The sequence below is a fragment of the Doryrhamphus excisus genome, chromosome 20, assembly GCF_030265055.1.
Source record: "Doryrhamphus excisus isolate RoL2022-K1 chromosome 20, RoL_Dexc_1.0, whole genome shotgun sequence".
Classification (NCBI taxonomy): Eukaryota; Metazoa; Chordata; class Actinopteri; order Syngnathiformes; family Syngnathidae; genus Doryrhamphus; species Doryrhamphus excisus.
The window spans coordinates 14237425-14264664 of NC_080485.1; the positions used below are offsets into that span (position 1 = coordinate 14237425).

Consider the following 27240-nt stretch of genomic DNA (forward strand, 5'->3'; position numbering starts at 1 on the left):
GCTGACTTCCTGTGAGTGCTGAGGCGTTATTGTCAGATGGCTTAAAGGGGTGGTGGTGGTGGTGGGCTCCTCATTTGTAGACATCTTAAAAGCAGCGGTAGCAAATAAACTTGCCCGCATGGAAGGAGGACCCCCACCCCCCTCCATACACACACACACACACAGATGATGAGAGGTTGCTTCTAGCGTCTATATTGGCCTGTGGAGGAAAGTTGTGTGCTTTCAGCATTTTTTTTTTCTAGAAGATGAATAGAGCTATTTTGCAGAGACAGCGGAGAAAACAACACGCCGTGCCGCTTGGATATGTGCTGAAAACTTGATCAACCTCACCGTAGTATATATCTGGATTACTGGTTTAAAAAAAAAAAAAAAAGAGGATCAATCACTGGACATTTCATTAGGGACATCGTATATATAAGTATTTGATCCCCTGCTTTGTCAGAGCAAGGTCTCATCTGTCATATTGCACTTCCATTTACTAATGATAAGCATCAGTCTCGTCCAGGAGTCCTGTTTTATGACAGCTCTTTGGTCTTGCCCTTGGTGGCTTTGAATATGAAGTTGAAGACTTCAAGACCTGACCGAGATAAGTGAATTTCTGCGAAAGTTTCAATATTCATGCAATTAATTTCTCTTGGAGTTAAATAAAGTATCTATTGTAGTGTGGAAAATACTTATTTCAAAAACAGCCCCAGACCATTACACTACCACCACCACATTTTACTGTAATCGGACACACACCTTCCAAAAAGAGTTTCAATATTAATGGAATTCATTTCTCTTGGAGTTAAATGAAGTATCTATAGTAGTGTGGAAAATACTTCTTAGTTCAAAAATAGCCCCAGACCATTACACTACCACCACCGCATTTTACTGTAATCAGACACACACCTTCCAAAAAGTTCAACTTTTGTCTCGTCAGCTCATCTGTCATCTTGCACTTCCATTTACTAATGATAAGCATCAGTCTCGTCCAGGAGTCCTGTTTTATGACAGCTCTTTGGTCTTGCCCCTGGTGGCTTTGAATATGAAGTTGAGATTAACAGTACGGTCATCAATTGTTTATTGCGGTGAATTGGTTCCAGACCTGACCGAGATAAGTGAATTTCTGCAAAAGTTTCAATATTCATGTAATTGATTTCTCTCGGAGTTAAATAAAGTATCTATTGTGGTGTGGAAAATAGTGTTTTCCCCTTTTCCGACTTCTTATTTCAAAAACAGCCAAACACCATTACACTACCACCACCACTTTTTACTGTAATCGGACACACACCTTCCAAAAAGTTAAACGTTTGTCTCGTCAGACCACAGAGTAATTTCCCAAAGGTCTTGGGAACATCAAGATGGTTTCAGGCAAAATTAGTGTTTTCCCCCTTTCCAACTTCTTATTTCAAAAAAAGCCCCAGACCATTACACTACCACCACCACATTTTACTTTAATCGGACACACACCTTCCAAAAAGTTCGACTTTTGTCTCGTCAGACTACAGAGTAATTTCCCAAAGGTCTTGGGAACATCAAGTAGTGGAGTCATAAACTGAAGCAAGTGATGTTGTGGGGTCTTTTGTGACTTCTTGGATGAGTCGTCGCTGCACACTTAGGGTAGGTTCACCGCTGTTCCATATTTCCGCCAATTGTGTTGAATGGCTCTCACTTTGGTTTGCTGGAGTCCCAAAGTTTTAGAACCTTTTCCGTACTGATAGCCCTACTTTGTTTCTGGGGCAGACCATCGCTCCCCCCCCCCCCCCCCCCCCCACAGGGCCATGTATGTTGACAAACATGAAGAAAAAAAAAACAGAAAATATTTTTTCACTCCATTATATATGTTCATTGGAACTTAGAAGTGAAATATCTGATTTTAATTTATGCATTATTTCTTTGCATTGAGTTATATTTTCTAATTTCCTTGACAAAACGCCTTCATAAATTCATCTAAAATGCACTTTGGACATGTAGCTTTTTATTCAAATTTTCAAAAAATGTCAGGCAATTTTAATTCTATTTGCTTTTTTTTTAATTTTTCAAAACCTGAATAAAGTCAATGAAGGCATAAATACATAAAAACGACTTGATGTGGGTCGCAACTTAATAACCAGCGGCAAATGTGTCAAATCTAGAACATCATATTGAATATGCAATTATTCAGAAAATAGCACAAGTCATTGAGTCATTGAGTTGATGTTTTTTTGAACAAAAATGTGCAAAGAAAAAAAAAAGTAATTTTATTTATACACGTTAATAGTATTTTGGGACTTTGTTTTCTGGCTAAGATATCAAAGGGGGTACATTTGTATTGATTAAACCAGGGGTGGGCAAACTACGGCCTGGGGGCCACATCCAGCCCGCCAAGTGTTTGAATACGGCCCGCCCAATCTTTCCCAAGTATTTCATTTAAATTCAACATACAACCTGGCATCATGGCCTGAGCCAACCTTTTGATGGTTTTATCAATTTCGTTGTTTGACATGGTCTGTTGTTTACAAAGTGCTCCTGAAAAAAGGGACACAAGCACGTAATAATAATAATAATAATAATTATTATTATTATTATTATTAGATTATTATAATTATTATTAGAACTATTATGATTATTATAATTATTATATTAATGCTAATTGTTATATTAATTATATATATTATTGTTGTTTGCATATTTTACATAATAATAATATAATAATTATTGTTTTAATTTTATTGTAATTATTATAATATTTTATTATTTTTAAAATATTTAAATATAAATATAATATAATAATATAATATAATAAATAATAATAGCAGATTGCATGACAATTTTACAGATACAATAATACCAGGTGGACTGTTACGTGTAAAATATATAGTCTGCCCCCCCCCCCCCCCCCCCCCCAATATCAATGCGGCCCGCGAGTCAAAAAGTTTGCCCACCCCTGGATTAAACCTACTAACAATTACCAAATCTTATTTAATAAGTTTCTTAGTGGTATTTAATGTTTCCCTATTGACTGTAAGGTAAACTTAATATGTAATAATAATCAAAGACACATACTGTACAATTCAATTGTATCATAATGTGATATTATGACAGCAGTTATTACAGAATACTTTTTTTTTAATGGCGCAGACTGTCTTGAAATGGCGGGTCACAGCACCACCTCGTGGCTGCTGGCTGTAATGTTGTAATTTCCAATTATAGTGCATGTTTAACCAAAATAAAAACAAATGACACTTTAAAAAGTAAATAATCAAAAATGTACTATTGCAGGGGGGCAGGTGTTTCACCTAAGCTTGTAGTGTCCCTCGTTTAAGGCAAGGATTGAGGTGAAGTGGATGTTGACGATGTCCACGGAAATGGCAGAGACAACCCAAAAGGTAGAATCCAGTTAAAAGAATCCCAAGTGGGTGGCTGGATTTTTAGTTTGTGCAGTTTTCAGGAGCCTGTAACACAGAATAAATAGTTTTTGAGCATCGCTGTGGTACTTCCCCTTGCATTCAATCAATTTAAAGGGGACCGATTATGCTCATTTTTCAATATTGTATAGTATTGTATTGAGTTGTGGACTCCTATAGAGCAGCTACACACAATAACCAGCACAGAGAGCTTTCTAGGTCTTCCAGAATCTGCACCTATTCAGCTATTCATACTTCCTGCGAAAACGGTCTGTTTTAATGTATTCCACCCACACCCCGCCTCCAGGTATACCCACTCCACAGTGGTTGGTCACACTCCCGAGTGCTTAGAAGGACTGGTTGTGTCTCTAACTGCAAACCCAACTTTATAGGAGTTGATAATAAACGGTGATTTATCTTTTTTTGTTTTAACATACAGCCGTATGTGTTGGATCCCGACTTTGATCTTCTTGAGTTTCTCAAGAAAAGAGGTTACTTCAAGACATTGGTAAGTAGCTTTAGCATTTTAGCATTTTCAACAGCATCCAAAACATGTAATGTTGTTTTTGCAGGACTACCAGTGTTTCTAAACACTGGTGGAGCCACCAATTGTGGTGGGAAACTACTATTGTGGTGTGAAACGCAATTAGCTCCCCTGATGCACATTCTATACTGCTACACAGACAAGCACTTTTGTTCTATAAATAAATAAATAAAAATAATAATAATTTATAAATAAAATAATTTATTAAATAAATATAAAATAATTTTATAATTTTTATAATTTTATAATTTTATAAATAAATAATAATTTATAAAAAATAAACACATTTAGGACACTGATAAATTTTTACTTACTGCTTGCTCTTCTGACTCTTCCACACGACCAAGTAATATTGGAAAGGCGTCAGACTCGGCTAGTCCAGCTTAATGCTAACCAGTGTTCACAAAACAGTCCAGTGTAAAATGCCGTTGACAGATTAAAATGTTTAGATTAAAAGATTAAAAGGCGTCTTTAGGAATTGTAAACAAATGTGGCTTTCCCTTACCAGCCATTGCTAGCAACATAAACAGAGGAACAGAAACAGAGGTGGAGAGGTGAGAGAGTTTATCACGGCGACAGCCACGCTTCCTTATGGCTCCTCTGTGACATCACAAAAGGAACAGTTTTGCAACGCCCTCTGGAACCGAGCGTTTTGAGCCTACCCAATCTTCTTTCAGGTCTCACTTCCAAATGCACAAACCTGAATGTTTGCATCGTTTAACGTAACAATACAACATCTTAACTACATTTATAGGTTTGACAAGTGGAAAAAGCATAATAGGTCCCCTTTAAGTCAATACAGTTGCAGATATTGCAGCTTGTGGCTTGTGACAGTAGCCAACAAACTGCACAAAACCTTCCAACAATCCATGTTATTAGGCGCTTTTGAGAATAATTGTTTACCTTGAGTGTCTCTGAGGCTTTCCTCAACTCCTTGATGACTGCAGACAGAGCTTCTGGGTTGATGCCCTGCTCACATAGTCTCACACAGATGGACAGAGACTCCATGTCCAAGCCGGTGTTGAGCAGCCTGGAAATCTCCAGTAACACTATTGAAGGATGCAAGGGGGAATGTTAAAATTGAGTGCAACGTTGCAGTGTTGCTAAGTGATGATAATAAACAAACACTACATTACCGTCCATAGTCTCCCTGACTGCGTTTAGATTAGCATTTGCTGCACTCGCCATGGTCCTGGTGCTGAATGGGTCGTTAGCCGACTTGCTAGCGCGCGGCTAACATACAGGCTACAACAAGTATACGATCCCTCACAAGATGACTTCAACAAATTAATCCAATATTGAACATTTTGTAGTAACTCTATATATGCTATGAAGAGAATTGCCGCGTGAAAATAAACAAAAAAGGCAGCTAACTATCTAGCTTAGAGCAACCCTGCGCGTCAATAGCTAAACAGGAAGCGGACGTGACGAAACGAGCGTCGTCATTGGCTGGCATAAACTTCCGGAAGGATTTCTATTGGCTGTAGGCGAAGTGAGGGTGAAATTGAAATAAACCTCCACAGACGCCTTACTTGGGGCTCATTCCTCACTTATTAGCTGCTGTTTTTCGCTTCGGCATCAAAAATACTCGATCATCTATGTTGTAAGTACCAAATACGGAATATATATTAAGACATATATCGGTTTTGGAAGTAAAATGGCTTCTTTTACGTAAAGGCGAGCAGCGTCGATGGTTAAATGACAAACTGGAAGCCATTGCAGCCATTAATCGTCTTATATGTACTTTAATTTTCAATTTTGCTTAAAATATTGTGTTTCGTGTTAAAGATGGGGGACCACACAAAGATCCATATCACTCCAGGTAGACCATCGGTACGAAACCCCTTCGAGAGTCCCAATGACTACCGCCACTTGCGGGAACCCTTGGTGCCGAGTCCTTCCGCGTTCAAGTCCAAGATCTGTAAAGCTGTAAGTTTACACACACTTCCATCATCTTCAATGCTTTTTTTGTATTACTTAGAATACTCTCATCATAGACTCCCCCCAAGTTTAACTGGTCTATTGAAGAAATGGCCAGTCTACTCCCAGTGGACATAGACCAAGAAGAAATCCAGAGACAATCATTTTTCCTCAGTCAGACAAGGTACCTGAAGTAATCCCAGCCATTTTACTCCAAAAGTGGGTGAGATCTAGGAACCTTGAGTGCATTAACAGGGTGAGAATGAATTGTATCTCCATCTTAAAGGGCAGACTCCGACACAGAAGAAAAGCGCCAGACTGCCATAGAACAGGTATGTTATGATTCAAACCTTTTTTGTTTACATTTTTGAACCGATTCAATTGACGAATTTTCCATTGAAAATGAATGGAGATATTTCCGCCATTTTGTCAGACAAATCATCCAGGACATTCGCTCTTTTACTCTTCAACGTTCACATACAGTTTCTTCGGAAATTACCTTCAGTAGTTTAATATTCAGTACTGCAAAAAAAGGGTAGTAAGGATAATAATAATAATACATTTTATTTGTATAGCGCTTTTCAAAATACTCAAAGACGCTTTACAGAAAAACATGGAGTTGAATAAAAGCTAGTCAACAGAGTAAAATATACATTAAAATACAACATTCATTCGTTTATACACAGCTAAAACAGGGGTAAAAGCGGGGCACAGCAGTCAGGTATAAAAAGTTACACATTAAAAACAGATTTAGTAAGGATAATTCATAATGCCGCCTACATAGAACATACTAACTCCTTATTTCTAAAATCACAAATACTTCAACTTGCTGATATAGTTCATCTTCAAACAGCTAAAATAATGCATAAGGCTAAAAATAACCAATTAGCTAAAAATGTCATTCAATACTTCTCTACAAGAGTTGTTGTTGATGTTTGCTAAATACAAGGATGAAGAGTCTTGAACCAGTCATGATGTGCTATATATATCACTATATTGACACTTACTATGGTACCCATTATGTCATTGTATGGTCATGTCACCTCGTACTTCGGTACGTGACAAAAATAAAAAAATCTATAAAAATTATTTAAAAAATTTATAAAAATTATTTTAAAAAATGTAAACATTTATAAAAATTATTTTAAAAAATTAAAAATTATAAAACAATTATAATAAATAAGAACATATTTTTTCATTATACTAGGAAAGCAGGAAGTGAACAAATGTAACAGTTACTGATTGTAAAAGTACCTGATGGAGGGGTAGGATTTAATCAGCTTTGCTTCTTCCTACTCCTTTTGGACATGTGGAACTGTGAACTGATTATGTGATGCATTCAATTGTAATCTGATGCATGTTCAAATGAAATTAAATCATTACCATTACCAATATGTAACGTGTATGTATTTATTTCTGTGTCCCATTCAGTTTTTCACCAAAGAAGCCATCGTGCCCTCCCCGTGGGCGGTCTCAGACACCCGGAAAGCCTTTCTTCACGTGTATAAAAAAAGTAAGATCCATATTCTCTTAAGATTTTTTGCATGTTAACATTTTATGTCGCTCATCCTCAGGCCCTCTGTCGCCGGCAATCGCTGAGGAGCCAGAAAAACACTCAGGTAAATACTTTTATTATTAATATTTCCCTTTCCCAATTAACATTTTCTCATCTTGTTGCAGTTTCCTGTCAGACCAGCCTCTCGTTACCTGTGGCCTTTGATTTGGAGAAGCTTCTCGGTAAGCCTGGAATTGTTACGTTACAGCCCAGGTGGTTCATCAGGTTATCTCACCACGTATGTCTCCCAGGGGAGTATTGCCGTAACGAGGAAGTCATGTGCGATGCGGTCCAGGAGAGCCTGAGCTCCTCCTCTTTAAGACGTAAGCTCTTCCTGGATGGCAGAGGTGCTTCCAGCGGCTCCGAGAACTCCAGTCCGCCGACCCCAGATAGAGGTCTGATGCAAGATGAGGACGCTATACACGACGTTGAGGGGGCTACTTCATCCGCCTTTTCCTCCCCTTTGTCTTGCGCTATGACAGCCCCCACTCTTCCTACGGTGAGTTAAACAAAGATGGCTGGTGATGGGTTTTTTTTTGTAGTTCATTCGTTCATTTTCCAGGGTCGGTGGAGCCTATCCCAGCTGTCCCAGGGCACATATAGACAAACAACCATTCACACTCACATTCATACCTATGGACAATTTGGAGTCGCCAATTAACCTAGCATGTTTTTGGAATGTGGGAGGAAACCGGAGTACCCGGAGAAAACCCACGCATGCACGGGGAGAACATGCAAACTCCACACAGAGATGGCCGAGGGTGGGATTGAACTCGGGTCTGCTAGCTGTGAGGTCTGCACGCTAACCACTCGACCGCCGTGCATCAGGTTTTAGACTTATATTTCATTAATTCATTCATTTTCTACCGCTTATCCTCACAAGGGTCGCGGTGGTGCTGGAGCCTATCCCAGCTGACGTCAGGTAAGAGGCGGGGTACACCCTGGACTGGTGGCCAGCCAATCACAGGGCACATATATAGCATAGAATAGCATATAAAAGTTATTTACAATATGTTTTTTTCCACTATTAGAGCGCTCTAGACAAAAACTAACACCCCTATAGTCAGCTTTACACTCGTATTAGATGAAAACTTACACATTAGCATTAGGAATGCCGAATGCTAACATTACATATATAGTACTACATATCATTCATTCATTCATTTTCTTCCGCTTATCCTCACAAGGGTCGTGGGGGGTGCTGGAGCCTATCCCAGCTGTCTTCAGGTAAGAGGCGGGGTACACCCTGGACTGGTGGCCAGCCAATCACAGGGCACATATAGACAAACAACCACATTCACACTCACATTCATACCTATTCATACCACACAGAGGTGGGATTGAACTCGGGTTTCCTAGCTGTGAGGTCTTCGCAATAACCACTAAACAGCCGTGCAGCCGTCCTGTATTTTATCAGAAAAAAAAGTTTTTACCTTTTTCTGTTCTTTTGTAATCAGCAGTGGAACATAGGTAAGTTTCAGGAAAATATCAGTTCCCAACTAAAAAAAAGCATAACTTTTTTTTTTCTTTTGTGACAACTCAAATATATGTGGGAGGAAACCCACGCACGAACAGGGAGAACATGCAAACTCCACATAGAGATAGCCGAGGGTGGAATTGAACTTGGGTCTGCACGCTAACCACTCATTCACCGTGCAGCCCTTTTTTTTTGTAGTTCATAATACTAATCGGATTCTACTTTTTGAACTGCTATGCAGGGTCAGTTCTCCTCCAGTCCCATCCAGCAGGGCCGCTTCCGGGACTGCAGCCTCGGCAGCATCGCCAGCCCTCTCTTCCCGGATAGGTCGTCACCCGCTGGCACGGGGTCTCACAGTTTTTCGCCTATTCTTGCGAATGCAGCACGCACGCCCACAGGCTCAGGTATGCTGTCGTGAAGAACGAATTAGTATTTTGGATCGATTTTTTTTTTTTTACACTTTGGAGTCCAGAATTCGGATTTGTCGATAATTCCAATACCAGAGCTATTTGCTTTAATAAACAACCTCATCAAATATGATGAGTATTCTGACAGTAGATTAGTATTTTCATGTAATACTGCTTTAATTCTCAGATTACTGTATTTTTTTTTTAAGTTTCCTCAGTCGAGTGGAAGCAAGTGTGCAGTTTAACTCCCTGCGGCGTCCCCGTGGACATGGACCCCCCCTCCTGCGCCAAGAGTCCGTACGTGGAGGGCTGCTCTCCCATTCGCAGCTGTTCTCCACACCATCTCCGCTCTGACCCCCAGCAACAACGTACCAGATCCAAGCCCAGGACCAGTTTCCGTTGCTGGGCCTCCCCTCCTCTCATCTCGCCCATCTTCAACCTCCGGCTACCCGACAATGATGAAGGAGAGGACCTAACGCACTCATCGTCACCATCATCTATTCTTTCCATCGATCTGGATCAATCCTCTTCTCTGAATCTGAACCATCATTCTCAAGGGAGGTCCAGTTTGGGATTTATAGAGCCTGTCAAAACACAGGAAATGAGAATGGAGAGAAAACAGGAAGAGGACGAAGAGACGGACAACGGCGCCGTTTCAGGACAGCTGACAAGTTCTCGAATGGGCAACGTGTCCGCCACAGAAAGCTCTCAGATGTTTGTGTCGCTTCTGGCGGACGGAAGCAGCATACGTTACGATTCCAGCATGCAGGTCGGTATTGCTAATCGTTTTTTCCCGAAAAGGGATTGATTGACATTTATTTTTTTTGTGTGTGTGCGCAGGTGGACAGCGGATACAACACTACCTCAGCAGGCGCCGGAAGCCTCATCGACGGACTCGGTTCGGACTCTGCTCACGGGAAAGAATCCTTCAACTCCAACCTTCCAGAAGATGCCGTCCATCTCACTAGAACCTCGAAAATAAAGGTACTGTACTGACATCAGATCCAATTAAGTGCACTGGAGCGGTCACATCAAAACGATTACATTTGGAATGTTAGCTTACCCGTTACATTACATTAGTGCACACTTCAGTCTTGCGCAATTTGGTAATGGTAATGGTTTAATTTCATTTGAACATGCATCAGATTACAATTGAATGCATCCCATAATCAGTTCACAGTTCCACATGTCCAAAAGGAGTAGGAAGAAGCAAAGCTTATTAAATCCTACCCCTCCATCTGGGACTTTTACAATCAGTAACTGTTACATTTGTTCACTTCCTGCTTTCCTAATATAATAAAAAATATTTTATTTTATAATTTTTTATAATTTTTCAAAAAATGTTTAATTTTTTTAAAAATTTGTATAATTTTCTTTTGTCACGTACCAAAGTACAACGTGATATGAGCATCCAATGACATAATGGGTACCATAGTAACAGTCAATATAGTGATATATATATATAGCACATCATGACACATTCACAGTTCCAAAAGGAGTAGGAAGAAGCAAAGCTTATTAAATCCTACCCCTCCAATCTGGTACTTTTACAATCAGTAACTGTTACATTTGTTCACTTCCTGCTTTCCTAATATAATTTAAGTTTTTTTTTTAAATTTATAAGTAATGGTTTAATTTCATTTGAACATGCATCAGATTACAATTGAATGCATCCCATAATCAGTTCCCAGTTCCACATGTCCAAAAGGAGTAGGAAGAAGCAAAGCTTATTAAATCCTACCCCTCCATCTGGTACTTTTACAATCAGTAACTGTTACATTTGTTCACTTCCTGCTTTCCTAATATAATTTAAGTTTTGTTTTTTGTTGTAATTTATTTTATTAATGATCAGAGTATTTCTCTGCAGTTATTTCCTGCACTCTAACAATCACAACCAAGACATGTCACAGATATGGTGTTTCTCGTGTTCCAGGCATGGAATCCTCATCACTGAACTGTCTAACCCACAGGAAGGAACACCACAACTTGCAGCTTTTATTATTATTATTTTTTTTTTTTTAACAACAGTTGTCTACACTGGTAGGAGTGTTTTATTAGGGCATTAAATTAGCTTCCATGCGTGGTTATCACGGCATCAATAGAGAAGTTCAATGTTATTTTTGCTGTATCCACCATGTCGGTGATGGCACTTCAAGGGATAATCACTTTCAAGTTTTTTTTTTGCGATTTGATTTGGTGCAGACACAATCATGCTTGTACTGTATGTTTTTAGCAAACTATATGGATTTTTATGTATTTAACACTTTTTTTTTCATTTGACTGTCAATGAGAACTGTGAACATTCAGGTGTCTTGAACATTTTAAATTTTTTTTCCCTCACTCGAAATAAGAATACCACTGATGACCGTTGCTGGATTATTTAAATGGACACTATTGCTTTTTACCTGATTAATAACATGTTTTTTTTTCACTTCAGTAATATAGTTCATGTTATTATTTTTTGTTTCCTGATACTTGAATATACTCCGTATTGTGTCGATTCAACATACTGTAACGTATGTAGAAAACAATATCAAGGATCCACAAGGCTATAGCAGTCATTTTACTTGTCATAAAAAGTGATGAATTAAAAGTCAAAATACAATAGCAGCTTGCGGGCACACATGCGGCCCACAGAACGTCTTAATTCTGTCCACCGGGCGTTTCTAAATGCTTCAAACGCACAGGAAATAGTCAAAAAAAGCAACTTGACACACAATATAACCTACCTAATGCATCAAAGAAAAAGAAATGTGCACGACACCCATACATTCTTGCCGCAAAGCATGCTTGGTAACTTGTGGAGCACTCTCATTTTTTTGCTTGATTGCCGAACATGTTGATCGAGGAAGTAAACGAGACTTCCACATACTCCTGATGTCCGTTTGATCATGCGCCACAGGACTACCCAGCATACTTTGTGGGCACTATAGTTGATTAATGTGATACGTTACCTTAAAAACTCGTAATTCTGTCCACCGCACAGGAAATAGTAAAAAAAAAAAAAGCAACTTGACACACAATGTAACCTATCTACTGCATCATACAAATGTGTGCACGACACCCGTACATTACCGCAAAGCATGCTGGGTAGCTTGTGGCGCACTCACATTTCTATTTGATTGCCAAACATGTTGATCGAGGAAGTAAACGAGAGACTTCCACAAACTCCTGATTTCCGTTTGATTATTCGCCACAGGACTACCCAGCATACTTTGTGGGCACTCGTAATTTACAAGGTACAAGTTTTATTTAGCGCTTACCTCTTTATTACCCACGAAGCAGCTATAGTTGATTAATGTTAAACGCTAACTTGCTGTGGATGTGTTATTTTGTTGCACCGTGAGTAAGTAGGTCATTTTTTTTTACATGGAACATAGGGAACCTTTACAATAAAATGACCAGCACACTGTTTATTTTACTATCAAATATGGATGTATTGATATCACTTCAGGTTTATTAAATGTTCCAAAGATTAATCTAAGATTAAGAGTTCTTGATCAGCGATCCAGTTTGGGCTTCTTGGCTTGTGGTCCGGCATCTTGGGCTGAAACGCTCACGCCTGGAATCTTAAAGGCAAATGTAGAGTAGATTACTTAAGGAGGACAAGAAGATGGTAAAAAAGATCTCCAAGCGAGTGAGTTCTTACCACCGGCTCCGTGAGAGCCATGCGGATCTTCTGGTGTTGAATGTTGGAGTCGTCTAAGCTGATGGTGACCTTCACCCGGTCAAAGATACGGAAGGTGTGCTGCTCTACAGTCAGAGACGGAGCCTACACGTACAAATGAATAATCAGGATTACAGTCGTTTATTGTGATTCATTGGATAAGTTTATTCATTCATTCTTGTTGGGTGCTGGAACCTATCCCAGCTGTCTTTGGGTGAGAGGCGGGGTACACCCTGGACTGGTCGCCAGCCAATCACAGGGCTGGATAAGTTTAAAAATCAAATATTTTCAGAGTTATAGCATAGAAAGGTTATCTACAATATGTTTTTTACCACTATTAGAGCCCTCTAGACAAACAATAACATCCCTATAGTCAGCTTTACACTCATATTACATGAAAACTTACACATTACTGACACCTAGTGACCAGTGTAGAGTACTACATATCATTTATTGTTCAATAGTCACAAAATAATGATCATTCATTCATTTTCTACCACTTATTCTCATGTGGGTGCTGGAGCCTATCCCAGCTGTCTTCGGACGAGAGGCGGGGTACACCCTGGACTGGTGGCCAGCCAATCACAGAGCACAAAAGACAGAGGAAAGTTTATTTCAGCAAACTCAAACTTTACTATTTTGAGTAATTAAGTATAAAGACGACTATAGGGGTGCTATTTCATGTCTAGAGGGCTCTAATAATTCATTCATTAATTCATTTTCTACCGCTTATCCTCACGAGGTTCACGGGGGGTGCTGGAGCCTATCCCAGCTGTCTTCGGGCGAGAGGCGGGGTACACCCTGGACTGGTGGCCAGCCAATCACAGGGCACATATAGACAAACAACCATTCACACTCACATTCATACCTATGGACAATTTGGAGTCGCCAATTAACCTAGCATGTTTTTGGAATGTGGGAGGAAACCGGAATACCTGGAGAAAACATGCAAATTCCACACAGAGATGGCCGAGGGTGGGATTGAACTCTGGTGAGGTCTGCACACTAACCACTCGACCACCATGCAGCCCTCACAATGACCATTTGTCCGTTAATTAACCTTTGAAAGACCACCAAGTGATCGGTCGACTGTAGAGTCCATCTTTTATTACCTCCTCATCAAAAACAAGGCGTATGCCGCTCTTGTCTTTGCCGTCGAAGAAGACTGTTCCCTCCAGGCCGAACTTGGGGATGAGGACGATGATGGCGTTCTTCCTCACGAAGAGGACAAACCCTTCCTCGCTCAGAATGCCTCTGGTCTTGAAGAACAGCTGCCAAGACAGAAAACTGGATGAGACACATAGGTTGGCTGGCGACAAAGTCCGGGGTGCACCCCGCCTCGCCCGCCATGCCGCCCTACATAATATATATTATATGCAAAATTCATCATAATATGATATATGTTGTAATGTACTACCCGGTATACCACTGCCATTTGATGCTTACCTGTGTATGGAAGGCCACAGACGCCCGCTGAGCATACTGGGACATTTTGTGCCTGTAGTTGAGGTTGTTGCACAAGGCCGACTGTTTATGTTTGTCCGTCAAATCCGGGTAGGTGCTGTCCGCTCCGATGGCCACAGCCAGGAGGCGGTGTACAATAATATCAGCATACCTGCACAGGAGGAATTTTAAAAATATAAAAATATATAATATAAAAATATATATAAATAATATAATAATATTCGGCGTCAGCGTCCCAAACCTCCGAATGGGCGACGTGAAGTGCGTGTAGATTGGTGAAGCCAGGCCGTAATGGTGGAAGTCCCGGTCCATGCCCGAGCAGAAATAGACGGCCTGCATCATGCAGCGGGTGGCCAAGATGCGAAGGAGTGTGTTGAAGTACGGGAAGTTTTCCACTTTGGCGGATTCCAGGGAGTCAGCCAGCGCCTTGGCGGAGTCGGTATGGATCTGCACGGCCTGCCATCACGGGAAGAGTTTTTATTTTGGGGCTTTGCACACAGAAAACCCCACAAAGTACTTATTTGTTTTTGTTTGTTTTTAAACCACAGTAGCCATTTTTGTGTGGAGTTTGCATGTGTGGGTTTTCTCCGGGTACTCCGGTTTCCTCCGACATTCCAAAAACATGCTAGGTTAATTAGCGACTCCAAATTATCCATAGGTATGAATGTGAGTGTGAATGGTTGTTTGTCTATATGTGCCCTGTGATTGGCTGGCCACCAGTCCAGAGTGTACCCCGCCTCTCGCCCCAAAGACAGCTGGGATAGGCTCCAGCACCCCCGCGACCCTCTTGAGGCTAAGCGGTAGAAAATGAATGAATCTTCATACTACATGTTCTTCTTCTAATATTTGGACTTTGTTCCCATAATATTTCTTTAATATTTAACATTACCAAAGCTACTGTAATTCTAGATTTAGTTGGTTTATCATTATATTACAACTTTATGGCAACTTCTTTAATATTTCAACTTAGGTTAATTGGCGACTCCAAATTGTCCATAGGTATGAATGCTGCTGATGCTGCTTGTTACCTTGTTTGTGTTGTTTTTGTTGTGGTATAATTGCTTATATATTTGAGTTGTCGCAAAAGCAAAAAAAAAAAAAAAAAAGTTATGCTCTTTTTTTTTTAGTTGGGAACTGATATTTTCCTGAAACTTACCTATGTTCCACTGCTGATTACTAAAGAACGGAAAAGGTAAAAACTTTTTTTTCTGACAAAATACGGGAGGGCTGCACGGTGGTTTAGTGGTTACTGCGCAGACCTCACAGCTAGGAGACCCGAGTTCAATCCCACCTCTGTGTGGTATGAATAGGTATGAATGTGAGTGTGAAAACTCGAGGAAGTCGGTATCACGTGATGTTGATGTTTACGTTTTACTGGGCATGCCCCGTTGACTATTCTGTTGGATTATAGCGGTGCATGTAGACACGCGATTGGAATATTCCTTTCCACGGATGGGAAAGATTCAAAAACTCCTCATGTAAACGTGGCTATCGTGCAGCAAATGTTAGGAAAACATACGGAAGCAAGGGTGGAATTGAACCCTGGTCTCCTAGCTGTGTGGTCTGCGCGCTAACCACTCGCACGCCGTGCCGCCCACGGAGTTATTCCAACAAGTGAAAAAAAAAGTCGGTATCACGTGATGTTGATGTTCACGTTTTACTGGGCATGCCCCGTTGACTATTCTGTTGGATTATAGCGCCGCATGTAGACACGCGATTGGAATATTCCTTTCCACAGATGGGAAAGATTCAAAAACTCCTCATGTAAACGTGGCTATCGTGCAGCAAATGTTAGGAAAACATACGGAAGCAAGGGTGGAATTGAACCCTGGTCTCGTAGCTGTGTGGTCTGCGCGCTAACCACTCGTACGCCGTGCCGCCCACGGAGTTATTCCAACAAGTGAAAAAAAAAGTCGGTATCACGTGATGTTGATGTTCACGTTTTACTGGGCATGCCCCATTGATTATTCTAGTTGGATTATAGCGCCGCATGTAGACACGCGATTGGAATATTCCTTTCCATGGATACCATTGCTTTCGGAAAGGTCATTGGGAAAGATTCCATTCGGAAAGACAAAAACTCCTCATGTAAACGTGGCTATCGTGCAGCAAATGTTAGGAAAACATACGGAAGCGAGGGTGGAATTGAACCCTGGTCTCCTAGCTGTGAGGTCTGCGCGCTAACCACTCGATCGCCGTGCAAAGTTACAAAGATACAAAGTTATTCCAACAAGTGAAAGAAAAACTCGAGGAAGTCACGTGATGTTGATGTTTACGTTTTACTGGGCATGCCCCGTTGACTATTCTGTTGGATTATAGCGGCGCATGTCGCACGCGATTGGAATATTCCTTTCCATGTATACCATTGCTTTCGGAAAGGTTATTGGGAAAGATTCCATTCGGAAAGATTGAACTGTATCTTTTCACAAAAAGCTGCTTTCCCTTTTCTAGTTGGGAACCGATATTTTCCTGAAACTTACCTATGTTCTACTGCTGATTACTAGAGAACGGAAAACAGTAGAAACAAACTAGAATTTTTCTGATGAAAGACAGGAGTCTAATCTTTCTTTTGGTAGCGTCATGTAAATGTGGCTATCGTCCAGCAAATGTTCGGAAAACATTCGGAAGCCCACATTCCAGGTTCCGCTTCCAGTCCTCACCTTGGACTTGGCGGCCTTCAGGAGGATGTCGTAGTTGGATGGTGGAGGTGCCGGATGTTTCCTCAGCAAGGCGCAGTCTGAGAACTCATCGTAGATCTTCTGAGCCACGGAAATGTTGGCCAGCAACATGAACTCCTCCACCATGGAGTTGGTCTCCCTGGCAACCCAGAGAAGCCATTATTTACATTATTTATATCATTTTTTTATTATTTTTTTTTAAACTTACATAAGCTCTTTGGTCTGGAGCTCAATGGGGTCGTGGGTTTCACTGTCCATGTGGAAGCGGACCTCCAGGGAGGACAGCGTCAGCGCCCTGAACAACAAAAACAGTCATTTTGTCTTCCCGCTATGCGTTGCAACCCCCCCCCCCCCCCTCCAGGTTGGAATCGTACCCTTTCTCGATCCTTCCTCGTTTGAGGATTTTGGCGAGTTTGTTGAGGCCACGCAGGCTCCTGGTGATGTCGTCCTTCTTGCTGGTGTCATCGATCCTCATCTGCGCCTCCGCGTAGGTTAGCGATGCCTGCAGTGAAGCAGGAGGATACGGGAAATTTGACCCAAAATTCCTAACATGTTTATGGGAATTTTTTTCCCATACATTCCATATTCCATATGTCTCCCGGAGTCAAGCTTTATTTATATCAGGGGTGTCCAAACCTCATTTTCCTTTCCTAATTCCAGCTTTACTCCCATACTTGGAATTTATTTTTGTAACATTGGAATTTTTTTTCCAAAGACTACAACTTTCTCATAATATTCCGACCTTCATATTTCAACTTTATTCTACTAAAATTATGTTATTTTTCTTTTATTATTTATTATTTATTATTTATTATTTATTATTTATTATTTATTATTTATTATTTATTATTTATTATTTATTATTTATTATTTATTATTTATTATTTATTTTATGTTAGTCTCGTAAAATGACGACTCTTTCTCTTTGGATTACAACTTTTTTCTCTTAATATTTTGACTTTATTCTTGTAAAATCACTGCAGATTTTTGTCAATTTTTCTGTTCTTTATTTTTGATTTATTTTGTTTTATTTGTTTTGTTTGCTTTATTTTTTCTTTATTTGTTCAAATTACGAGGTTAAAAGTCATAATTATGCAATAAAGAAAAAAATTACACTCCTCTCAAACATTTTGGGAACATCACCAAACATTTAAAGGGGGGTGTATAACTTTTTAGCTTATAATTTTTTTTTCCGCTCATAATTAGGAATTTTATCTCATAAATTCAACATTATCTTATAATTATGACTTTCCTTTATGTCATAAATTAAATTTATCTCATAATTTCGACTTTTTTTTAATCACTTACCATTGAAATGTTTGTTTACTTTCAGTGGCAAAAACTGGGTTCCATTTTTTTCAGTTTAAAAACCGCTGCAGGCCACACTTTGGACACCCCTGGTTTATTCCAGAGAGGTTAAAAGGAATAAAAAGCTGAATAAAAGATACGGTAGTAAAAAAAGGAATACCTCCAGAAAGATGGTCCTACCTTGGAGTTGATGACGCTTTTTGTGAAGCGTGTTTTTAGGACTTCCGCCTCTTGGTTCATCTCCCAGATGCACGAGAAAGCCAGCCTTGCAGAACAAAATAGAAATTTTAATATACATATACAGTATTATATGATATTATTACAGGAGTGTATTTGGTCCTCACCTCTCCACGTTGGAGCGTAGGGAACAAAGATTGGAGCTGAGCAGTTCGGGAACCATATCGATCCTCTGTGGGACACACGTGGTTATTTATTATTTGAGTGGTCATACTCAAACACGGTGTCTGTGGTCAGTAAACGCAACGTGGCACCTTGCCGCAGAGGTAAACGGTTGTGCCTCGGTTGGCGGCTTCTTTGTCCAGAGCGTTTCCGGGTCTGATGAAGTGACTGACATCAGCGATGTGGACGCCCACCTACGGGAAACACAACACAATACAATTGGCTTCAATGATCCAGTTTACACCGACATTCAATTAGCCAGAGGCAGGTCATGATTATGATTGAAAGATAAAATTTATTAGATAAAATTACAACATAAAAAGTATCATAATTATACAACAAAAAGTCTTATAAATTATAAGAAAAAAATTCCGAGATAGTCATAATTATGAGATAAAAGTTGCAATTGAGGGGAACAAATTGAAATTACATAATCATAAATATTAGATAAAAGTTGAAAATGTAGGGAAAAAATGTGAAATTACAAGATAATCAAATTATGAGATGAAAAGTCAAAATTCTCAGAATAAAATTCTGAAATAGTCATAATTATGAGATAAAAGTAGCAATTGTAGGAAAAAAATGTGAAATTACAAGATAGTCAAATTTGAAATGACGAATGAAATTCAAAAAAATCATAATTACACCAGAAAAAAATTCTGAGATAGTCATAATTATGATATAAAAGTTGAAATTGTAGGAAAAAAAATTGAAATGACATAGTATTACTTATGAGATAAAAGTTGAAATTTAAAGAAAAAAATTAGAAATTACAAGATAGTCAAATTCTGAGATGAAAAATCAAAATTATAAGAAAAAAATTTAGAGATAAAAGTTGAAATTATAGGGAAAAAAATTAAATTACAAGATAGTCAAATTTTATGAGATAAAATTACAACATAAAAAGTTGAAATGATGAATGAAATTTAAAAAAAATCATAATTACACGAGAAAAAGTCTTAATTATAAGAAAAAAATTCTGAGATAAAACTGGAAATTTTAGGACAAAAATTTGAAATTACAAGATAGTGAAATTATGAGAGGAAAAGTCAAAATGACGCAATAAAAAGCCATAATTATGACATAAAAAGTCAAAATTACAGCATAATGTCACAGTTACGAGATAAAAAGTCAATTCCAAGATATAAAGTTGAAATTATTATGAAAAAGTCATAATTATGAGCTACAAACTCCACATGTGGTGTTGCCTTCACTGGACCCTTGGTCACTCGTATCTCCTGATTCTGACCAACCATTGGGTTGATCTGTCTTAGTGTCCCTGGTGGAAGGTGGAAGGTGGAAAGGGGCTCCCATTGCATTTCCTGTTAAGTGGGCGTGTACCTCAAAGTTTCCGTTGTTCAGCTGTCGACAGTGCAGAGCGTCGTCGATGTCCGTGCATCCTGGAGGATCCACGCTGCAGACCGTCAGATGCCTGAGGTCCTCCCTCCCCACCATGTCCTGCGTGAACAGTACAACGGTTCGACAACGGTTCTACAACGGTTCTACAACGGTTCTACAACCGTAGACACCTTCACGGACAAAAGTATTGCGACCCTGACTTCCAACTTACCTCGGGTTTGATGCACCACGGCATTTTGGGAAGAAAACTGAGCACTGCCTGAGAGAACGTCTGATGAGGAACATCGTGCTCCAGCAGGAGGACTTCCTCTTCCGTGTCCTTCTCCCCCGCCGTGCCCAAACTACGAACAAAGTGACCCTAACAGCAGAGAAAACGGGTTCACGACCAATTGCGTCTGACCAAGGAGAGGGGAGCGAATGGAACTCACGTTTGGATATCTGGAGTCCTTGGGCCAGCCGTCGATGGCCACCATGATCCTCTGGCCTGCCAACGTGGACGCTTGGCGAGTTTCGATGCGAATGCGTGGAATGCGGCGGTCCGCCGGCGTGAAGAGGTGGCGTGTGGACTGCACGGAGAAGAACAGAACATCACGTCAATAAAGATCCGAGACATATCGGATCACATCCGCAACATATGTAAATACGCTAAGTACTTATATATACTTCAAGAAAACAATACTTATCTGCTTTCTTACATACAGTAGGTGAAAAAAACATTACTTAGTAATCCTTCGTATGAACTTTGGTACTTCATTTGTTTTTTCTAACATTTTTGCTGTTTTTCCCAAAATATTTTATATTACATTATATTACAAATTCTTAATATTTTGACATTATTCTCTTAAAATTACTGTTTTGTTTTTTTTTACATTTTCCATCTATTTCAACTTTCTTCTTAAATAATCTACAGAAATGTTCTTTTTGGAATATTTTGACTGTATTTACATCATATTTTGATCTGATATCCCATATTAGCACTCACTCCCCAAACTCATTTTACAAAAAAATTATTATTTTGTTTTGTGTCTCATAATCTTACAACTTGAAGATATCATTTTTTTGTAATATTTCAACTCTATGCTACAAAAATGATATTTTTTCCCCATCATCTCACAAGTTTATTCTTGTAAAATTGTGAGCTTTTACAAATTCTTAATATTTTGACATTATTCTCTTAAAATTACTGTTTTTTTTTTTTTTTACATTTTCCATCTATTTCAACTTTCTTCTTAAATAATCTACAGAAATGTTCTTTTTGGAATATTTTGACAATATTTACATAATATTTTGACCTGATTCCCATATTAGCACTCACTCCCCAACTTCATTTTCCAAAAAATTACTATTTTGTGTCTCATAATCTTATGATAATTTTCTTAATATAAAAACTCTATGCTACAAAAATGACATCCCCCCCCCATCTCACAAGTTTATTCTTATACAATTTCTTAATATTTTGACATTATTATCTTAAAATTGCTGGGTTTTTTTTACATTTTCCATCTATTTCAGCTTTCTTCTTAAATAATTTAACTTATTTTCCAAAAAATGTGTTTTGTGTCTCATAATCTTATGATCATTTTCTGTAATATTTCAACTCTATGCAACAAAAATTCAATTTTTTCCCAATCATCTCACAAGTTTATTCTTGTAAAATTGCGACCTTTTACAAATTCTTAATATTTTGGCATTATTCTCTTAAAATTGCTGTATTTTTTTTTTACATTTTCCATCTATTTCAACTTTCTTCTTAAATAATCTACCTTATTTTCCCAAAAAATTGTTTTGTGTCTCATAATCTTACGATCATTTTCTTTAATATTTCAACTTTATGCTACAAAAATGACACCCCCCCCCATCATCTCACAAGTTTATTCTTGTAAAATAAGTTTATTCTTATAAAATTGCGAGCTTTTACAAATTCTTAATATTTTTACATTATTCTCATAAATCTCTTAAAATTAAAAAAAAAATTTGCTGTTATTTTTTTTACATTTTCCATTTATTTCAACTTTCTTCATGTACGTTTTCTTCTCATAATTATGAATTTGTTCCAACATTTTGACTTTATAACTTCATCCCCAACTTAATTTTCCCATAAAATTCAACTTTGTTCATTCTTTTGCTTTTTTTTCTCATGTCATGTTTTTGAAAATTAATTTTTTTACTTTTTGAAATGTCAATAAAATTCCACAAAAATGAGGTCTTGGCTCCCAGGCCGCTCTTTTGAACCCCCCCCCCTCATGTGTGGCTACAATAAATAAAATGGATGCTAACAGGAGATACTGTACCTCTTTGATTTGGGAGACATTAAGCATGCCACAAAAGGGCCTCCAGCCCCTCTTGATGATGCCCACTATTTTGCCGGTGGGCTTCCTGTCCACGTCCCCCGCTGAACCTTTCAGCTGCTCTCACACACACACACACAAGATGGACTTTCAACGTCATGTTGCTCCTCCTCTATTTCCAACTCCTACTCACAGCATCGTCCTCCTCTTCCTCCGTGGTGTCGTCCTTGGCCGAGCCCACGTCCTGCAGCACGACGGCGGACGGCGCCACCCACTGGCTGCGAGGCAACAGCTGCACCGCCACCACGTCTTGGTGCACGGCTCTGTTGAGGTTCTGAAGGCCCTGGATGAGGACCTGAAATGGAGATGTTTCAAGGAATATTTTCACTTGATTCCCATATTGGCACTCACTCCTCAACCTCATTTTACAAAAAATATTTTATTTTGTGTCTCATAATGTTATGACTTGAATATTTTGACATTATTCTCTTAAAATTACTGTTGTTTTTTTTTACATTTTCCATCTATTTCAACTTTCTTCTTAAATAATATACAGAAATGTTCTTTTTGGAATATTTTGACTGTATTTACATCATATTTTGACCTGATATCCCATATTAGCACTCACTCCCCAACTTCATTTTCCAAAAAATTATTATTTTGTGTCTCATAATGTTACGATCATTTTCTTAATATTTCAACTCTATGCTACAAAATTGACATTTTTCCCCCTATCATCTCACAAGTTTATTCTTGTAAAATAAGTATATTCTTGTAAAATTGTGAGCTTTTACAAATTCTTAATATTTTGACATTATTCTTTTAAAATTACTGTGTTTTTTTTTTTTACATTTTCCATCTATTTCAACTTTCTTCTTAAATAATCTATAGAAATGTTCTATTTGGAATATTTTGACTGTATTTACATAATATTTTTGACCTGATTGAGATGAAAAATTACATCCCCCCCCCATCACCTCACAAGTTTATTCTTGTAAAATTGTGAGCTTTTACAAATTCTTAATATTTTGACATTATTCTCTTAAAATTATTGGGTTTTTTTTTACACTTTCCATCTATTTCAGCTTTCTTCTTAAATAAATTTTCTGACTGTATTTACATAATATTTTGTTGTTGTTTTTTTTACATTTTCCATATATTTCAACTTTCTTCTTAAATAATCTACAGAAATGTTCTTTTTGGAATATTTTGACTGTATTTACATCATATTTTGACCTGATTGAGATGAAAAATGACATCCCACCCCCATCATCTCACAAGTTTATTTTTGTAAAATTGCGAGCTTTTACAAATTCTTAATATTTTGACATTATTCTCTTAAAATTACTGTTTGTTTTTTTTACATTTTCCATCTATTTCAACTTTCTTCTTAAATAATCTACAGAAATTTTCTGACTGTATTTACATAATATTTTGTTGTTGTTTTTTTACATTTTCCATCTATTTCAACTTTCTTCTTAAATAATCTACAGAAATGTTCTTTTTGGAATATTTTGACTGTATTTACATCATATTTTTGACCTGATTGAGATGAAAAATGACATCCCACCCCCATCATCTCACAAGTTTATTCTTGTAAAATTGCGAGCTTTTACAAATTCTTAATATTTTGACATTATTCTCTTAAAATTATTGTTTGTTTTTTTTTTACATTTTCCATCTATTTCAACTTTATTCATATATAATCTACAGAAATGTTCTTTTAGGAATATTTTGACCTAATTCCCATATTGGCACCCACTCCCCAACCTCATTTTCCAACACCCCAGAAGGTGTTAAGGTATAAGAATGGCATACCTCTGTGCCGTCTTCCTCGTCTTTTTGGATGAAGACCGTGGCCTCCAGGTAGTTGTCCCTGCTTGCCTTAAAGGTCCCTTGGAGGAAAGAGCCGCTTTTGATGCCTGCCTGGATCCTGGATAGCGGGAGGTGCTCTGGGAATAGGACTTTACTGCTGGTGATGTCATTCTGAGGCGGCCAGAAGAGATCCAATCAGGATGAGGACTTCAAAATCCATACGACTAAAAAGGGACGCCGTTACCTTGTCGTCGTTTGACAACGCCAGGCGATCCACGAGCTCAGGATTTGCGATCAGACCCCTGACGTACTCCTCAACTGTGCACATATGATGCTTTAGCAGATGACTGTCACTCAAATCCATAATTGATAAGCTAGCTTACATTTATACGCCAGCAGACCAGTCTCTTCCGCCTTCTGCTTGTTCCCGAGGTCGTTAGTCAGAAGAACCACCTTAAGGCCATCGGCGTCACACTTATTCAAGTGCTGGCTGTACCATTTGGTCGCCACGCGGATTGCTCGGTCATTCCGGTCATTGGCGCTCTCGCCTGGCTCGCGTTCGATGAATGTTTCTCTGTAGGAATAATAAATTTTAAAAAAAAAAAAACGATCTCAGTAATCATCCCCAAGAGGAACCAGGAACCCCAGGAACCATATCGATCCTCTGTGGGACACATGTGGTTATTTAGTGGTTATTATGCCATAATCTTATGACTTGAAGACATCATTTTCTTTAATATTTCAACTCTATGCTACAAAAATGACATTTCCCACCCATCATCTCATAAGTTTATTCTTGTAAAATTGCGAGCTTTTACAAATTCTTAATATTTTGACATTATTCTCTTAAAATTACTGCTTTTTTTTTACATTTTCCATATATTTCAACTTTCTTCTTAAATAATCTACAGAAATGTTCTTTTTGGAATATTTTGACTGTATTTACATAATATTTTGACCTGATTGAGATGAAAAATGACATCCCACCCCCATCATCTCACAAGTTTATTCTTGTAAAATTGTGAGCTTTTACAAATTCTTAATATTTTGACATTATTCTCTTAAAATTATTGGGTTTTTTTTACATTTTCCATCTATTTCAACTTTCTTCTTAAATAATCTACAGAAATGTTCTTTTTGGAATATTTTGACTGTATTTACATCATATTTTGACCTGATTCCCATATTAGCACTCACTCCCCAAACTCATTTTAAAAAAAATACTATTTTTTGTCTCATAATCTTATGACTTGAATATTTTGACATTATTCTCTTAATTTCTTTTTTCACATTTTCCATATATTTCAACTTTCTTCTTAAATAATCTACAGAAATGTTCTTTTTGGAATAGTTTGACTGTATTTACATAATATTTTGACTTGATTCCCATATTAGCACTCACTCCCCAAACTCATTTTCCAAAAAAAAATACTAGTTTTTGTCTCATAATCTTATGACTTGAATATTTTGACATTATTCTCTTAATTTTTTTCTACATTTTCCAAATATTTCTACTTTCTTCTTAAATAATCTACAGAAATTTTCTTTTTGGAATAGTTTGACTGTATTTACATAATATTTTGACTTGATTCCCATATTAGCACTCACTCCCCAACCTCATTTTTCGAAAAATATTTTGTTTTGTGTCTCATAATCTTACGACTTGAATATTTTGACATTATTCTCTTAATTTTTTTTTCACATTTTTCATATATTTCAACTTTCTTCTTAAATAATCTACAGAAATGTTCTTTTTGGAATATTTTGACTGTATTTACATAATATTTTGACTTGATTCCCATATTAGCACTCACTCCCCAACCTCATTTTCCAAAAAAATATTATTTTGTTTTGTGTCTCATAATCGTACGACTTGAAGACATAATTTTCTATAATATTTCAACTCTATGCTACAAAAATGACATTTTTTCCCCCATCATCATCAAGACGCAGATTTGATTACCTGTGGTGTTCATTGGTAAAGGTGTAGAAGTATCTTTCTTTTTCATGTATTAGGTCCTTCAGGCGTTTATAAACCGGAGCACTACGGTGCCGGACTTCCTGCAGAACAGTCTGAAGGATGACGACGTTCCGAATCACAGGATCCTCCAGCACGTCAATCTGTGGGATCAAACAACATTTTGATCAATCAACAAAATGCACAAAATTTATGTGCCATTTCAAATGCAAATTAACATGATCAAATACAAAGGGTAGCCTTTTCCAATATAGTTATACTCAATAACGTGCGTCCTAGTTTATGCATGGTACATACAGTGGAGGGATGTTTACAAATATCCCCATATTGATGATACATGCATCGATAAATCAGTTTCGTTCTAATTTCTCACCTGATGCAACACCACATTCGTGTCAGGGATCAGATAATGTGGAAAAGAACACAAGTTGCTCTCAATACACGCATCTCTCTGCAGCACGCTGGACTCCTGCTGACATTCGTTGCAAACTTCGCTTCCACACCAAATATCATCTCTCAGGTAATGCTCACGTACAATTTTCATGACCCCACCTGAGCGAGTCTTTTTAACGAAGGTTTTGGATTTCAACATGATGGCGGCTAGGAATTTTAAAAGTAAAAATCATGTGGTTACTCCTAACATTTGAGTGAAACAAAAATGTTATTTACCATGTGGAACGCATTTAGTGGGCCGACAAAAACAATACCGGGGACCTTACATAGAGACAGTGAACGTACTCAATATTAACGATAAATTTTGTCTATTAAAATCTGATTTAAGTATACGATATACTATATAGAAAGAAAATAATCTATAAAACCACTCGAAAAATATGCCGTTTTATGTGAGTTTTGTCCTTCTACTCCGGAGGTAGTTTTCGTCGGCCATCTAAAAGCCAAAACAACAAAGCCAAAGAAGCTGGTTTTGTTGGGAAGTGTTTTTTTAGACAGCGCCTCTTGCGGATAAACGTAGTACCTGCATCTACCGTATAATATGTAATGCATGGATATCA

General features: G+C 38.1%; 3 protein-coding genes across 3 annotated transcripts; 1 reads left to right on the plus strand and 2 right to left on the minus strand.

Annotated features, from left to right (window-relative positions):
- Positions 1-3261: 3261 nt before the first annotated feature.
- On the minus strand, positions 3262-5360 carry mzt1 (mitotic spindle organizing protein 1). The gene is made up of 3 exons (XM_058058504.1): positions 5049-5360; positions 4816-4961; positions 3262-3416 (listed from the first exon to the last, which is right to left on the minus strand). Exons 1-3 carry the CDS (start codon positions 5098-5100, stop codon positions 3393-3395), a joined length of 222 nt encoding a protein of 73 aa, XP_057914487.1. The 5' UTR covers positions 5101-5360; the 3' UTR covers positions 3262-3392.
- On the plus strand, positions 5361-11982 carry bora (bora aurora kinase A activator). Its single transcript, XM_058058503.1, has 12 exons — positions 5361-5515; positions 5701-5841; positions 5910-6016; positions 6119-6164; positions 7264-7345; positions 7407-7451; positions 7513-7569; positions 7639-7886; positions 9106-9268; positions 9481-10040; positions 10112-10255; positions 11205-11982. The coding sequence occupies exons 2-12, from the start codon at positions 5701-5703 to the stop codon at positions 11223-11225; spliced, it is 1614 nt and encodes a 537-aa protein (XP_057914486.1). The 5' UTR covers positions 5361-5515; the 3' UTR covers positions 11226-11982.
- dis3 (DIS3 exosome endoribonuclease and 3'-5' exoribonuclease) lies at positions 11603-27124 on the minus strand. Its single transcript, XM_058058501.1, has 21 exons — positions 26601-27124; positions 26213-26370; positions 24633-24823; positions 24494-24567; positions 24253-24420; positions 22628-22789; positions 22438-22551; positions 20575-20712; positions 20358-20504; positions 20129-20245; positions 18880-18981; positions 18733-18797; positions 18569-18653; positions 17455-17582; positions 17289-17375; positions 17063-17219; positions 14644-14858; positions 14385-14553; positions 14051-14209; positions 12921-13043; positions 11603-12840 (listed from the first exon to the last, which is right to left on the minus strand). Exons 1-21 carry the CDS (start codon positions 26817-26819, stop codon positions 12772-12774), a joined length of 2847 nt encoding a protein of 948 aa, XP_057914484.1. The 5' UTR covers positions 26820-27124; the 3' UTR covers positions 11603-12771.
- Positions 27125-27240: the final 116 nt, after the last annotated feature.

Excerpts from the sequence above, each read along its gene's own strand:
- mzt1 (XM_058058504.1), bottom strand. The coding sequence starts at position 5,100 with ATGGCGAGTGCAGCAAATGCTAATCTAAACGCAGTCAGGGAGACTATG. Across the intron at positions 4,962-5,048 it reads AGTCAGGGAGACTATGGACG|TGTTACTGGAGATTTCCAGG; the intron begins GTAATGTAGTGT and ends ATCCTTCAATAG. Across the intron at positions 3,417-4,815 it reads AAGCCTCAGAGACACTCAAG|GCTCCTGAAAACTGCACAAA; the intron begins GTAAACAATTAT and ends TCTGTGTTACAG.
- bora (XM_058058503.1), top strand. The coding sequence starts at position 5,701 with ATGGGGGACCACACAAAGATCCATATCACTCCAGGTAGACCATCGGTA. Across the intron at positions 9,269-9,480 it reads ACGCACGCCCACAGGCTCAG|TTTCCTCAGTCGAGTGGAAG; the intron begins GTATGCTGTCGT and ends TTTTTTTTTAAG. Across the intron at positions 10,041-10,111 it reads GTTACGATTCCAGCATGCAG|GTGGACAGCGGATACAACAC; the intron begins GTCGGTATTGCT and ends GTGTGTGCGCAG.
- dis3 (XM_058058501.1), bottom strand. The coding sequence starts at position 26,819 with ATGTTGAAATCCAAAACCTTCGTTAAAAAGACTCGCTCAGGTGGGGTC. Across the intron at positions 18,654-18,732 it reads CTACGCTCCAACGTGGAGAG|GCTGGCTTTCTCGTGCATCT; the intron begins GTGAGGACCAAA and ends TTGTTCTGCAAG. Across the intron at positions 13,044-14,050 it reads GCCTTGTTTTTGATGAGGAG|GCTCCGTCTCTGACTGTAGA; the intron begins GTAATAAAAGAT and ends TTGTACGTGTAG.